Below are 13795 nucleotides of genomic sequence, written 5' to 3'. Positions count from 1 at the left end.
CGAAGGTAGAACACCACTGCTCAGCTTTTCTTTGTGTCGACTGTTGTGAATGGTGCTGTAGTCGTTATCCTTCTCTTGTCAGAATGCGAGTTGGTTTTGGTCGTGTTGAAGAACTCCCAGTCAAATGGGGGACGAACATCCCAATGGTAGTGGTTATGTTGACTACTTCTCTACTGTTGAAACTCCAGCTTCGTCCAATGACAGTTCGTTTCTCTTCAGTTTTACTTTGCGAGGCGCCTACATGCAAACAGAATAAGGCACTTCATCAGAAACAATATAACTTATAATGTTTGTTATTGGATATCCATATACATAGGAGATGAATTATAATATATTTTCATAATAATTACACTTAACTGATCAAGTCCGCAAGCTCAATATTTTTCGAGGCTTGTACTGTCACGTAAAACTACAACAGCTATTGTCGCGGCCACCAAATTAGGCGGGTGAGGAAAACTGCGCTGTCGTCAGATATGGGAACGGCGAAGCGACAGATGCTCGCTTACCCCCGGGCACGGATTGGCAACGCTGATCGTGCAGTGCTGTCAAACTGAAGCCCACCCGCCCCAGGCCACCTTACCCGAGTCATTCCATGTCAAGCAACTGTTGAGCTCGCACCGTAAATGCAGTTAAAGATGGATAGTGAATGTGAATTGATTTGGGCTCAAGTCAAGAAAGAAGTGGCAGAGAGGAACAAGACATTCAAAATAAAGTGCGTAGAAAAACTCACGTCAGAAGCCATCGACCGTGTGACTGCTGCAGATTGGGAAAAGTGCTTCAATCGCGCGGAAAATGTTCAAACAGACGATTGGGCCAAGGAAATAGTAAGGGACGAAAGAATGGAGCCATTCATCATCAGTGTAAACGACGACTCGATAGATAGTGAGATGAGTGATGACAGTGGCTAAGACTGCCTTGAAGCCAGAAACCGATTCTTAGTGTTACTTCACTGTAAATTAATGTAAACCTATTCTTTAAAGTAGTTATTTTTCTATATTACTCGGTTCAATATACAGTATTCAAATATTTAAAGTTATAATGTAATAAAACTGATACGGATTAATATGTAATCCGAAAGTATTTACGGGGTCCTGCAGCCTGTGCTGATGCGCGCGCCCCGAACTGCCTCAGCTTGTGACATTTACATGATCGCTTTCCGGGCCATTTTCCGGGAAAATTACAAGACTCACAGAAATATGTTTCAGATAAAAAATATAATTCAGGCGATTTTTTTACATTTTTCCCGCAGACAAAATTTTACTGGCTGAAGAAAAAAAATTTGACCGCTTACTGAAATTTTCAATACATGATTCTACGGATTTAAACTTACTCGTTCAAGATTTTATTTTTCATAATTATTTAAAGTGGTTTATATGGACAATAGTTATACCACTGGAATCAGCAATCTTTTCTGAAGCTTGTAGTATAATTTGTCTCGAAACATTGTATGAAGTAACTTCAGGAGCTCGAGAGAGAACAACTTGTCTCGCGCTCCGAAATGATGTGTTCAGTTGGACATTTCTTCGCCAGTTGCTACATAACCTTGGCAACAGCGTAATTTCTCTGATCCGCCTAATTTCGTGGCCGCGACAATAGTATTTTATAGAAGTGAATGTGACGAGAACTTCAGTTCTCTGACGTTCTGATAACGTTAACAATAATATTGGTGATCAGCTTAATCCCAACTCCGAAGATAACCAAGCAGAACGATCACCTGTCGGTAATAATACGTAGATTATATTCCAATCTGTTATGATCGATCTAGGATCAAAATCGTGGGTGCAGATCAGATTTCGTTCACGCAATTAGCTTACCTTGAAGATGGCAGACAAAGCTGAGTGATTGAGATGATTATCTTGAGCATATCAATGTGGAATCTTGAAGAGGAGGAGAGGCAAGACCCTGCGGCCAGGCGATAATGCGCCTGTAGGGGAACACTCAACAGTAACTCTAGGTCAATACGCTTTCGTTTTCGAAATAAAATGAGGTCAAATGTCATAACACGGGATCCGTTTCCGAGAAAGTGGAGGTGATAGAACACTGAAAGGCGAACGCATTTTACTGAAACATCTCAGGTCTGCAACGTAATAATTTACGAAAAATTGACGAATCCCCTAATCCAGTGCAACGCATATATACTTGGAGGTTACACCGGAGTGGTCAGCGTACTCTCGTCGCACCTATAATTATTGTACAAAATAAATTAATGTTTGAGGGGTTATTTCACCATTGATTCCTTGTCTTAAGGGCTAGCTATTTGATATCGACGATCGCAGCGAAACAGATATCGCACAGTGTGTGGCACCCTTAAGTCAACAAGTCCACGCAAGCAGGAGGCGTGAACGAGGTCAAGAAGCTTGGACCTTCCCCAAATGCAGTTTGTTCGAGATTGAGAAATCCCTGTGACAGCGCGGCTGAGTATTTATTCTCAGATTCTGGTGCTGTGTTGCCAAATAACGGCAGCAGAACAGATGAGTTGGCCATGCGGCAGATGTTGGGTTCGAACCCCGTTCTCTTCAGCTATGAAGACACCTGGCAAATGACACGGTCTTAGCCCACCTGGTGCCGATGGTTAGCGGGTTCGAGTCCAGTTATTATCCTTCAGAATGTTCGCTGGCAGAGTAGGGGAGGTGGTGGTATACAATTTATAATTACTACAATACGTGTGAAGATCATGGATTTAACTCTCTGCAGTGTTCACGTGGAGTGACGACGTAAGTGACTCTTGATGACGATTTGTCCGTCGGTGGAATGGGGACACATTAGTGTTTTTCGACAGGAGTAGGCTGTGTGCCGCCACCGGAAGTCAGCCACTGACTTAATCACGCCCCCTTTCAAAGAAACATTTAAACCACTCACGCAGTTTCTAATGTGGTCTAAGAAGGGACGTCAGGGCTCCTAGCCTTGTGGCACTAGTTCTTAAAGAGCGATATTCGTAATTCATAACTGTCACTCTGGTCAACTAAACATGGGTTTACGTTACCACTATCTGAGGAACAACATGGGTCTGTGTTGCCTGTGGGTGGTACACCATGGGTCTGCATTGCCTATGATTGGTACCACGATGTGAGCAACACCATGAGTAGGATGTGGCCTGTGATGAGTACCATTATGTGAGCAACACCACGGACAGCCGGCGCCCGTGATCAGTACCACTGCGTGAGGAACATCATGGGTCTACGTTACCTGTGATTAGGACCGCTATAGGAGGAACACCATTGTTCTGCTTTACCAGTAATTAGTACAATTATTAGGGGCCGGCGACCTGGATTTTGGACTCTTTGGTCAACAAGAATCATCTCAGAAAATAAGGTATTGTGAACTGGATCCGCTGATTGCTTTGGATTCATGATTATTTTTTCATCATCATTCGTTTCAGATTATAGTCATTGGATACATTTTCCTGATATCACTAGGGGCTGATGATCTAGCTGTTAGCCCCTTTAAACAACAAACATCATCATCAGATGTACGACTTGAGGCTGATGTTCTAAAACCTCATGATCTGAATATTAAGGGTGTAATGTTTTGTGTTGCAGGTCGCTGACCTGCCACCATGAAGTTCGCCGAGCATCTGGCGGCCCACATCACGCCCGAATGGCGGAAACAGTACATCTCTTACGAGGTAAGATCGATATACAGCAAGCAGGCCTGGGAGTTTGTTTACGACAATTGATAGTCTTTTGTGGACACACTGTGCTATCGGGGAAATTGTTTAGAAAATGCTCTACATTCCTAAACAATTGAGAACTGAAAATCAGTGAGTTGATAGGCACAGCGCTTTGTGTGCTCCTCGCCCGCTCGCAGGTATTTGTTTCCGGGACCGGTGATAGGCCGGCCCTGCTAGGTTCTTGACCATAACTTCTAAATTATGTCTGTAAAGAGCGTTCCTTTCTCCTTCCCAGTTTACTGGAATCGATACTCCCCCATCCCTTTTAGGCCGAATGCCCTTCCCGTCGAGGAATGAGTTAGTAGTGTGAGACGAACACAAACACTCAATTCCCGAACCATTCGCAGTTGAAATCCACGGCTTGTCCGGTAATCGAACCTGGGGCCGTGTGATCCAAAGGCCATGATGGTGGTGAAATGGTGACGTGATTGGCTTGTTAGGCTCAACAATTCAATCGTTAACGGTTTGAGTAAAATCGCCATTGGTAAAGCCTGTTCAGTACTCAGTCATCTCGCAGTACAGTTCGTTGTATGGCGACGGTATCAGCCTGATGCTTAACTTACACATTTTGATATTAAACTTGAAGACGAATATTATGAAAATGTGGCGAAACAACATTTCTGTCGTGATTTTGGTTTTGCAAATGGGAAAACATAAAATCTATGAACATCTGAATAAATACACGATTCTATCTAAGCATGTACCTATGTATTATTTACAGTCACTGAAAATTTCAAAGCATTAGCGTTTTCGCAGGAAAATGTACCTATGCGGTGACATTTGGAAGCTTAGAAAACACCTCCTAAAATTGGTAATGGCACGGTCCTATTAATGAAAGTAACTTCTGAAAATTTCACGTTGATCTTCAAGGTTACAATTTTCCTAAAACACGTCATTAACTCAGAAAACATAATTTGACACAGTCGCGTTATCCTCATCTTGCTGCTGGATATTCTCTCTTACTTTTCTTATCTGAACATTTTAGATGGGACGACAAATATTTTTCAGAGATATTTGGAGGTATGTGAAAAATGTAATTATCGCGACAGACAGCGGATTTCTCCCGTCATAATTTGTGAGTGGTCACCCGAAACATGGAATATGTTATTTTCCTTCATTTTTATTTATATCGACAAGGAAAAAGAGCAAGTGCTAACTCTCCGGAAAAATCCCTGAGTGTTAAAAAAGAGAAACCTGTATCGTCGATTAGTTACGGAGTACGACCGCCTCAGAGTATTTTTATTTATAATTCCTCTTTAATTTGTTGAGAGATATGTCTTTGGCTCGAGGGTTTGGGTTCCATTCACGGTCGGGGACTTGGTTTATATATTTGTTGTTTTCCATAAGGACAGCACTCTCCTCACAGGGTTGGCGTTAGGAAGGGCATCGGGCGTAAAAGAGGGTCAAGTCCACGTGTACGATACAGCTGTCACTGAAGAGGTTTACTTGAGGAATGATGCTTTCCTCGCTGAATCAGCCTGGCAGTTCTAGCTCGCTAGTGTCGGTGCACTGAGCTCCATGTTATTGTATGTTCTAGCCTTTACATTTTAATAAGTAATGCAGAAAATAGAAAAGAATGAAATGAAACTTGAACTGGCCTTTCAACTAACAGAAGATACATACAACCCGACGCAAAGACCAGAGGGAGAAACTCGAGCTGAAAGGAAAATGTTACAAAGAGGAACATTTCAGGATGAAACGTTCTACAAGAAAAAACCTCTCGAAAAAAGTGGGATAAATGTCTACGGTCATCTTCTCAGAGTGAACTCTTAATATATTAACCAAACAAATCTTTGACTTCTGCCGTAACCACAAAACACAACAAAATGGTTTAAAGAAACTAGAAAAAAATGAAGTGGCGTATGGCTTTTAGTGTCCGAGGACAAGCTCGGCTGGCCAGGTGCAGGTCTTTTGATTTGACGCCTGAAGGCGACCTGCATGTCCTGATGAGCATGAAATGATTATGAAGACAACACATACACCCAGGCCCCGTGTCACCGGAATTAAGCAATTAAGGTTATAATTCCCGACCCTGCCGGGATTCGAACCCTGGACCCCTGTGACCAAAGGCCTGCACGGTAACCATTTCGCCATGGAGCCGGGCAAAAAAACTGAAAAAAGACCCAGTACGGTATATTTTAAAATTACAGAAAATTCACTATTCGATCGAACAGCTTAAGCAATAATTAAAGATCGAAGAAAAAAGCCAAACACATACAGCGAAATGATTGATTCAACGTACTCCAAACAGTGTGAAACAAAAGAAGAAAGAAAGAAAGAAAGAAAGAAAGAAAGAAAGAAAGAAAGAAAGAAACGTAACATTTACATTTTCTTGAAACTCATTTGCTACGAGGGCGCAAAATGGAGCTCGGCCTACATCGCACGGGGGCTCTCTTTCTCCAGTGACCGAGAGCTTGTTTATCAGCCGGACTTGAGGGTGAAGTGAACCGTGACACGTCCTTCTCCTCGCTCTCTTTAAACACTGGTAGGCTAGCGCCCTCGAAATCTGACAGGAGTTTTTTTAATGGAGAAATACACTGTATAATTGTAATGATAGATATAATACTGTAGTTTATTCAGTATTCTATTTAGAGCACTTCTGTCTATACGTGTACCTACCACATTCGTAGATAGTGTGCACTTTGACGGAACGCACTCAAGACATAACAGCATATAACTGCGTCGTGTAGCTGTCAGCTTGCATTCGAGAGATAGTGGGTTCGAGCCCCACTGTCGGCAGCTCTTAATGTTTCCGTGGTTTCCCCATTTTCACACCAGGAAAATGCTGGGGCTGTACCTTAATTAAGGCCACCGCCGCTTCCTTCCCGCTCTACGCGTTTCCTATCCCATCGTCGACGTAAGACCTGTCGCTGCGAAGTAAAGCAAATTTGTTGGCCTTTAGCTTGGTAAAAAAGGAAGTGGTTTGGTTGCACACCTTCAGAAGATTTCAGGCATATATTCTGCCCTTCTTGCAGACTGAATGTTCTATTACGAGCTCCTCATTTGAACATCGATATTATTTGTGAAACACCCGCTGTGGTGGGACGCAGACGAAGAGGTGCGGCCATGGGATGATATTAGAACCATGAGACTACTCGAAATTAGTACCATTATTTGCAACTAGTACCACTTTGCGAGGAAATCCAAGGGTCTACGTTACATAGGAGCAGTGCCATTATATGAGGAACACTAAGGGCCGTCGTATGCATTTCACGCCCTTCTTGGCCTTTGTCTTTCTTTGGCCGATATCTTCATTTTTCCAAGCGTCGGATCCCTTCCATTTTTTCTTTCTGATTAGTGCTATATAAAGGATGGTTGCCTAGTTGTATTTCCTCTTAAAACAATAATCACTACCATCACCATTTTCCCCCCGTTTTAAGATTCTCTCACCATGTTGGAATGTAATGTGACAGTTGCCACATCATTTATTATGTTTTTGGATGAACATGAAACCACCTCTGCGATGTAAGCTTCCTCGAAAATATCATCATCTGTGACGTTTTGAGAAACCTCCTTGAGTTACTAAAAGAAAGAAAAAAGATAAATAAGGAATTGTTCATCGGTTCCTCTGCCAGATCTTTTGCTATTCCCACCATTCCATCTCTACCGAGGCAGCAGCACATTTTACTTTATTTTTGGAATTTCTGCCTTTAAAATCGCACAACTCCGCCTCTGTCGTGTAGTGATTAGTGTACCGGGTTCGAGACCTGCTCTGCCACGAAATTTGAGAAGTGGTACGAACGGGTTCCGCTCAGTTTCGCGGGGTTACATTCCCACGACCGCCATCCTCCAAGAGGTTTTCCGTGGTTTCCCACTTCTCCTCTAGGCAAATTCCGCCTAACGTAAGGCCTGTTGACCTTCTGCAGACCTGTCCAGAACAAGATTCTAAGCCATCCAGACCAATGGATACTCTTCTTAATTCTCGGACGTTGACAACGACGTCAACCACCCACGACATGTTGCATCTCTAACCTATCTTTCGCGAAGAATCAGTGGAAGTTTAACTGAAAACAATATGCAACGGTAAATCTGTATTTAAATTAGGCTGTACATGTCCGACTAAAACAAAGCAGTACCGGTATAGCAATCACAAGCGCTAGTGCACCTGTCCCGGGCTTATCAGGGCATTGTTTAAGTAACATGGTTTCACAAGTAAATATTTGAATGGAATTCCTTTAATGAGAAACTTCGGAAATCACTTCCCGGGCGTTGAAGTCCCATCTTCCCTACTTTCACTGTTTCAGCGGCTAAGCACAAGAGCATATGGGTCAATGGTCTGTTCGCTAAAAATGGGCACTAATTTTAAATATATCGAAAATAGGGTGTTCTTTGACACGAGGAATATGCTAATACTACTAAATGCGAAGAATTTTTGTTCCAAATTGTTAAACATAGAATTTAATAAACTGATAGAGTCACAAGTTCAAATCAAACAAGATAATGCCATGTTATACATGCATAATAATCGCTTATATGCAGAATGCCTGAATGTTCACGTCAGTTCGTATTATGTCTGGCTCTCATTTTGGCAAACCCTAAATTACCTTATTAACTCGCACTTATAATGTTACACTGTACACAAATCACATGTACATCCTTTACCTAGGATCGATAATTGATAGTGTCTGTTAGCTAAATGCATTAACAAAATAATATCCCTGTACAGATGTATATTCCATTTCTTGTAAGGCCACACTATTTTATCTGGCCATCATGATTATGAGCTATTATATAGATACAGTTGTGTACTTTTCCCCACCCACGAAAATCACATAGCCGCATATAGAAAATGCTGTCTATTTGACCACATCAAATACATACACGTGTTTGTCCAAACTTACCTTACTCTATTATTCACAAGGCAGACCAGTGCAACATTGGTTTCCCGCAACATCATAAATAACACCAGCACATGAATACAACACAATCTACAGTCACTTGTAAGGACATCAACAGATGAAACTGTGGCCCTGTCAGGCCTCCTGGTGTCAAACCAAACTCATCGGCATGACACGGATCAGCCTCCGAGGTGAAAAATCTGAAACTCCTAATACGAGCTAATTTAATATATAAAAATCGGGAGGAATCCGTCCTCTACAGACTCATTAAATTCACAACGATGGTCGTAACATATAATTGGCATGGGATTATTAATGCAGTGTTAAATGAAGAGGACTCCCAGTGCGAATATTCCGAGAGTTTTCACAGACGGCTGAGTCCGTACCACAGGGCTTGACACACTTTCATATCTAGTGAGTCATAAACCTGTCCCTCGGGAGCGGCCTCAGTTCAGCTGTCTGGCCACACAAACAAAACAATTTTCACTTTAATTCCCACCTTAATTCTCAATTGCGCCCTTCCAGGTACATAATTATTTAGTGGCTGCCAATTCTTATTTCTCATCGTACTGGCCAAATTCAGCCTAGTTCATTACGTTGCTATAGTTATAATTATTCTGATTATTTTTCCATCTTTCAGTCGGTCATTTCAAACATTTCACAAGTACCATCCTCTCGATTGCAACGCTACTGCATCTCAAATCCACCTTATTCATTTCTATGGAGGACTATATTCCCACAGGTAATTTAACTAATACCATCTCACTCGCAAATCTATTTATATAATTCATGGGTTGCACCTCGGGCCTATGTAATCTTCAATGATCTGTGTCCTTAAATTAAGGGAGTTATTTAAATGAATGCATTACCTTGTGAAGCAAATATGTAATATCTGCTCGAAATGTTGTGAAGATCCAAACCGATCAATAAGATTAGGAATGAATTATAAGATCAGTCAGAGTGCTGATTCCATCCTTAAATATATGCTTCACACACAAATGAACACAGTGGGGTCTTACATACTAATTCATGCAATTAAAGTTTGCAGAAGAAATGAGTGAATATTCTTAAATCACAGAAGAAATCCTAATCAAAAGTCGAATGAATAAACACCTTTTCTCATTGAAACACGCATATAGCGTCCACCTACGCTAATTATTATTATTTTATGAAAAAGAAAACAAAAACATGATGTGTACAAATTTTACTCGTTATGCGGTCATGTGGGTTTTTGTAATTAATATAATGAAAATGTACTCATCGTTACTGTGTGCAGTCTGCTGTCATCTTGGGGGTTCACTTGGGGTTTTTAAGCCTCCATTATTGCGGCCTTGTTAGGTAGCCCTTGCTTTCTCTTCCTTTGGGTCCTGTCCATGATGTCTTGAACTGTGGTCTCTTGCAGTTGGAATTTCTCGACGTTCCCTGAAGAGATGAACGCTGGCACTGTGGCGCGACTCTAGTTGATTCCAATCCAGGCTTCGATGACCACTCACAAACATACAGACAAACATGGGAATGACCACTCACAAACATACAGACAAACATGGGAATGACCACTCACAAACATACAGACAAACATGGGAAATGGTTAATGAATACTGTTTACCTACTTGTTATTAGACCCACTCATTAACTCAAGTGGACTAACCCGAATAGCAGTAAGTCTCTGTAGATCACTATTCATTCACTATTGTCACACGGCCTGCCGTTACTTAATGTGAGTGTCCCTTCCCCTGATACAACTTTCTATTAGTTTATTGACCGTCTGTCACTGTTCAGTTATCATAAAGTCACTTGAATGTAGTCGGCGTCTCACTAACTCTGAGTGGCATCAAGCGTTTAACCGTTCTTTAATTATTACTTCTATGAGCTGTCACTGAAATTCCCTTAATAAATATCTCTGGGAATTTAAAGTACCTTTACTCAATTGTTTCATACCCTACGGCCTGATTTCGTGGTACCAGTACCGATCTGATACATTTTATTCGGCATTGAATCTCACACACTATTTTCCATTTTCATTGGATCGCAGGAACTAAACACTCTGGTTCACAACGTTTCACACCGACATGTAAATACTACAGTAGCACAGATCATAATGGATACTCGAGTTGATTCTGTATTTCTTTTTATAGCGATTCGGTTTGGCGGCTAGAGAGGGAGAAAGTCACGCCCACAGTTGCTAATAATGATCTTCCAGTGTCTTGAGTCCTACTTTACACTGATCTAACTTCATGTAGATCCGATCACTGAATCTCTGTAATCTCGTAAGCTTTCACGCGTCTTTTATTATGTCCTGGTGAAACCCACTTTTCTCTCGCGCGGCCAGACCCTAACATCTGGTAGCAACAAATGCACTCCTGTCTGAAGCATGCCATTACCAATACCATCGTTTTGTATTACTTCTTCAGACATCTTTAATTGTTATAAAATTCTCCGATTCAGACGAGTCCTTATTCATAAATATCTATCGCTTAGGTTCCAATTTTTAAATTATTATTATTATTATTATTATTATTAACAACTGAATACGGTGGGAAATTCTGAATATCAATTTTTACATTCATTCACACCCCTTTTCACCCCCTTAGCGACGGAATATAAAAAAATCCTCCCTTATTTCTTCATGTCCAGTAATTTTTGTTCGGCGATGATGAATGTATCGGTCAGTCAGGAGATGGTCTTTTATATATATAGATGAAACTTTTCTGTTGATCTCACGCAAGTCAAAATGTGGATTACAAGGAGGGCCTAAATGTATTCCTTGGAAAGGCATCTCGCACAATCGCAGTTGAATTTTCTCCATTCTTAAGTAGGATGCAAATTTATATGTATTGTTTATATGTTTGCAGTTTGAGCAGTTGAAGTTACTAACAACTGATACACTATAAAGGCCATCTATAAGAATGTTAAAAAGATTGGGTTTGTTGTTTAAAACAAATTGTACGCGTCATGCTTTTAAATGATTATCTTAGAATTAGATTACGTAATAACTTGTAATTTTGTGTTTTCTGTGGAATTATAGATGATATGAAGTGAACATTGCTGTCTTTACAGGAGATGAAGGCGATGCTGTACACGGCCGTAGAAGAGGCCCCTTCGGCCGAATCTGTGGAGCCCGAGGTGCTGACGAGACACTTCGCCAACTTTGACGACCATTTCTTCCAGTTCTGTGATAATGAGCTCAAGAAGATCAACACCTTCTACTCAGGTATTGCGAGCTCCATATACACAATCCAAGATGTTAACTTCAGCTCTAGACACTGAGCGAGTAGCATTCGGGAGATAGAAGGCAGCCCATTTTCACATCGTCCGACTCATTGGATGAATGGTCACTGTACTGGCCTTCGGTTCACAGGGTTACGGCTGGGTCGGGGATTTTAACGTTCATTGGTTAATTCCAGTGGCCCGGGGGCTGGGTGTTTCTGCTGTCCCCCAGCTAGGGTTACCAACTGAAAATTTCCAAATGCAGGACATTGCTTAGCAAAAAGCAGGACATTTAAGAAAAATGCCTGACAATTTCAATCGATAACAAAATTATACATATATTACACACAACTTTTTACAAAAGGAAATACCTTACTTAATGATCAGTCCTTGCTGCAGTTCATTTCCTTGAAGCTGTATTTTTCAACAGAACCTACTTTTGAAAGAAGACGTGAGCTATTTTCTTGAAGTACATATTTTTAAAATTCTTCACACGACACATATTTGAAATTGAACTTCACAAGTAACATTCCTTTCGATGATTCTACCAACAAACGGTTCCTTTCTTTTGTCCATCGAGCATTTATGAATGAAAACACACGTTCAGTGGAGGCACTGCTGCCTGATATGGCAAAGAAAAACTGGCAAATGTTCAAAAGTTCAGAAAATACATCACTGTTCTGGCACTTATTGAAAAAACCAGACCATTGTTGGTCTAGTGTTGAAGTTTTAGAATAAGCCCTTACGTTGCAGAACTGGTCGAATAATTTTGAATCATCTATTTCTACACCTTTTGACTGTAAGTACTGAATACATTGTACAATATCGTCAAAGCTGAGGTCTTTAATGTTTTGAAGTTTCAACCATTTGAAACACTTGAATTCCTCTATAGGATGCATCCATTTATCCAAGTACTCAGTGCAGGTTTCATAGAAACAAGATACATTCTCCATAAACACTTTGCATTCTTTCTCCAAACCATCTTCTGAAAATGTATTTAAAATCTGTCTGACTTTAAGGGGAATGAATTGACCTTCAAATCTGCCTTTCAATGAAGATTGGACAGATTCTAATAGTTCAAGCACTTTATCATCATCATCATCATCATCATCATCATCATCATCATCATCATCATCATCATCATCATTTCCCTTTATCCAGCTGTAGCCGGGTAGGGGCAAATATGGTTCCTCTCCACTTTCTTCAGTCTTTCCAACACTGTGTCCCAGTCCAGGTTTCTTTCTATAATGCTGCGTTGGATGGTACCCTTCCATCTCAATCGTGATCGTCCACGGCCTCTCCTTCCTTGGATTTGCATTTCCATCACCTTTTTTGGCATTCTTTCGTCGCTCATTCGCTTTATGTGCCCAAACCATCTCCGTCGGCTCTTCTCAATTCTATCATTCATTTTTTCCACTCCAATTTCTTCCCGGATTTTCTCATTCCTTATTTTGTCTCTTCTACTCTTCTGTATCATACTCCTCAAGAACTTCATTTCGGCTGCCTGTATTCGACTCTCATCCTTCTTTGTCATTGTCCAAGTTTCTGTTCTGTAAGTTGTTATGGGTACGTAATACATCTTGTACATAGTATCCTTTGCTTCCATTGGCACATCTTTGTCCCATAACATGTTTCTTACACTATGATAGAAACAACTTCCTGCTTGAATCCTTTTACTAATCTCAGCATCCAGTCGGGCATTCTCCATTAATTCACTCCCCAGGTATTTAAAAGTTTCCACTACTTCCAGGGGCTTGTCTGCAAGTCTAATCTGACCTTTCCCTTCTTTCTCCCCTCTAGTCATAATAAGAGTTTTACTCTTTTCTACACTTATTTTCAATCCACATTCTTCAATCTTCCCATTCACCACATTCAACTGTTCTTGAACATTCCTGTTGTCTTCTCCCCAAATCACAATATCATCTGCAAATAACAACACGTTCATTTCTCTTCCTCCATATTCTGCTTTTGCTGTTCTCATGATGTCATCCATTACTATTGTAAACAGGATTGATGATAGAACACTTCCCTGTCTCATCCCACGAGTTATTTTGAACCAACTTGTCCTGCCAACTTGTGT

At 40.9% G+C, this 13795-nt stretch overlaps 1 protein-coding gene across 1 annotated transcript in view; it reads left to right on the top strand.

Moving 5' to 3' along the window:
• LOC136884027 (solute carrier family 53 member 1) overlaps positions 1-13795 on the top strand; it is a 162840-nt gene that overhangs the window by 76120 nt on the left and 72925 nt on the right. Inside the window, exons 2-3 of the mRNA XM_067156038.2 lie at positions 3540-3625; positions 11566-11719. Coding sequence (XP_067012139.2) covers positions 3557-3625; positions 11566-11719 — 223 coding nt within the window. The 5' untranslated portion in view covers positions 3540-3556. The remainder of the gene's footprint in view (positions 1-3539; positions 3626-11565; positions 11720-13795) is intronic.

Source organism: Anabrus simplex, chromosome 12 (assembly GCF_040414725.1).
Source record: "Anabrus simplex isolate iqAnaSimp1 chromosome 12, ASM4041472v1, whole genome shotgun sequence".
Classification (NCBI taxonomy): Eukaryota; Metazoa; Arthropoda; class Insecta; order Orthoptera; family Tettigoniidae; genus Anabrus; species Anabrus simplex.
The sequence above is the reverse complement of the archived record's forward strand: the minus strand, read 5'-3'. Positions and strand labels throughout refer to the sequence as shown.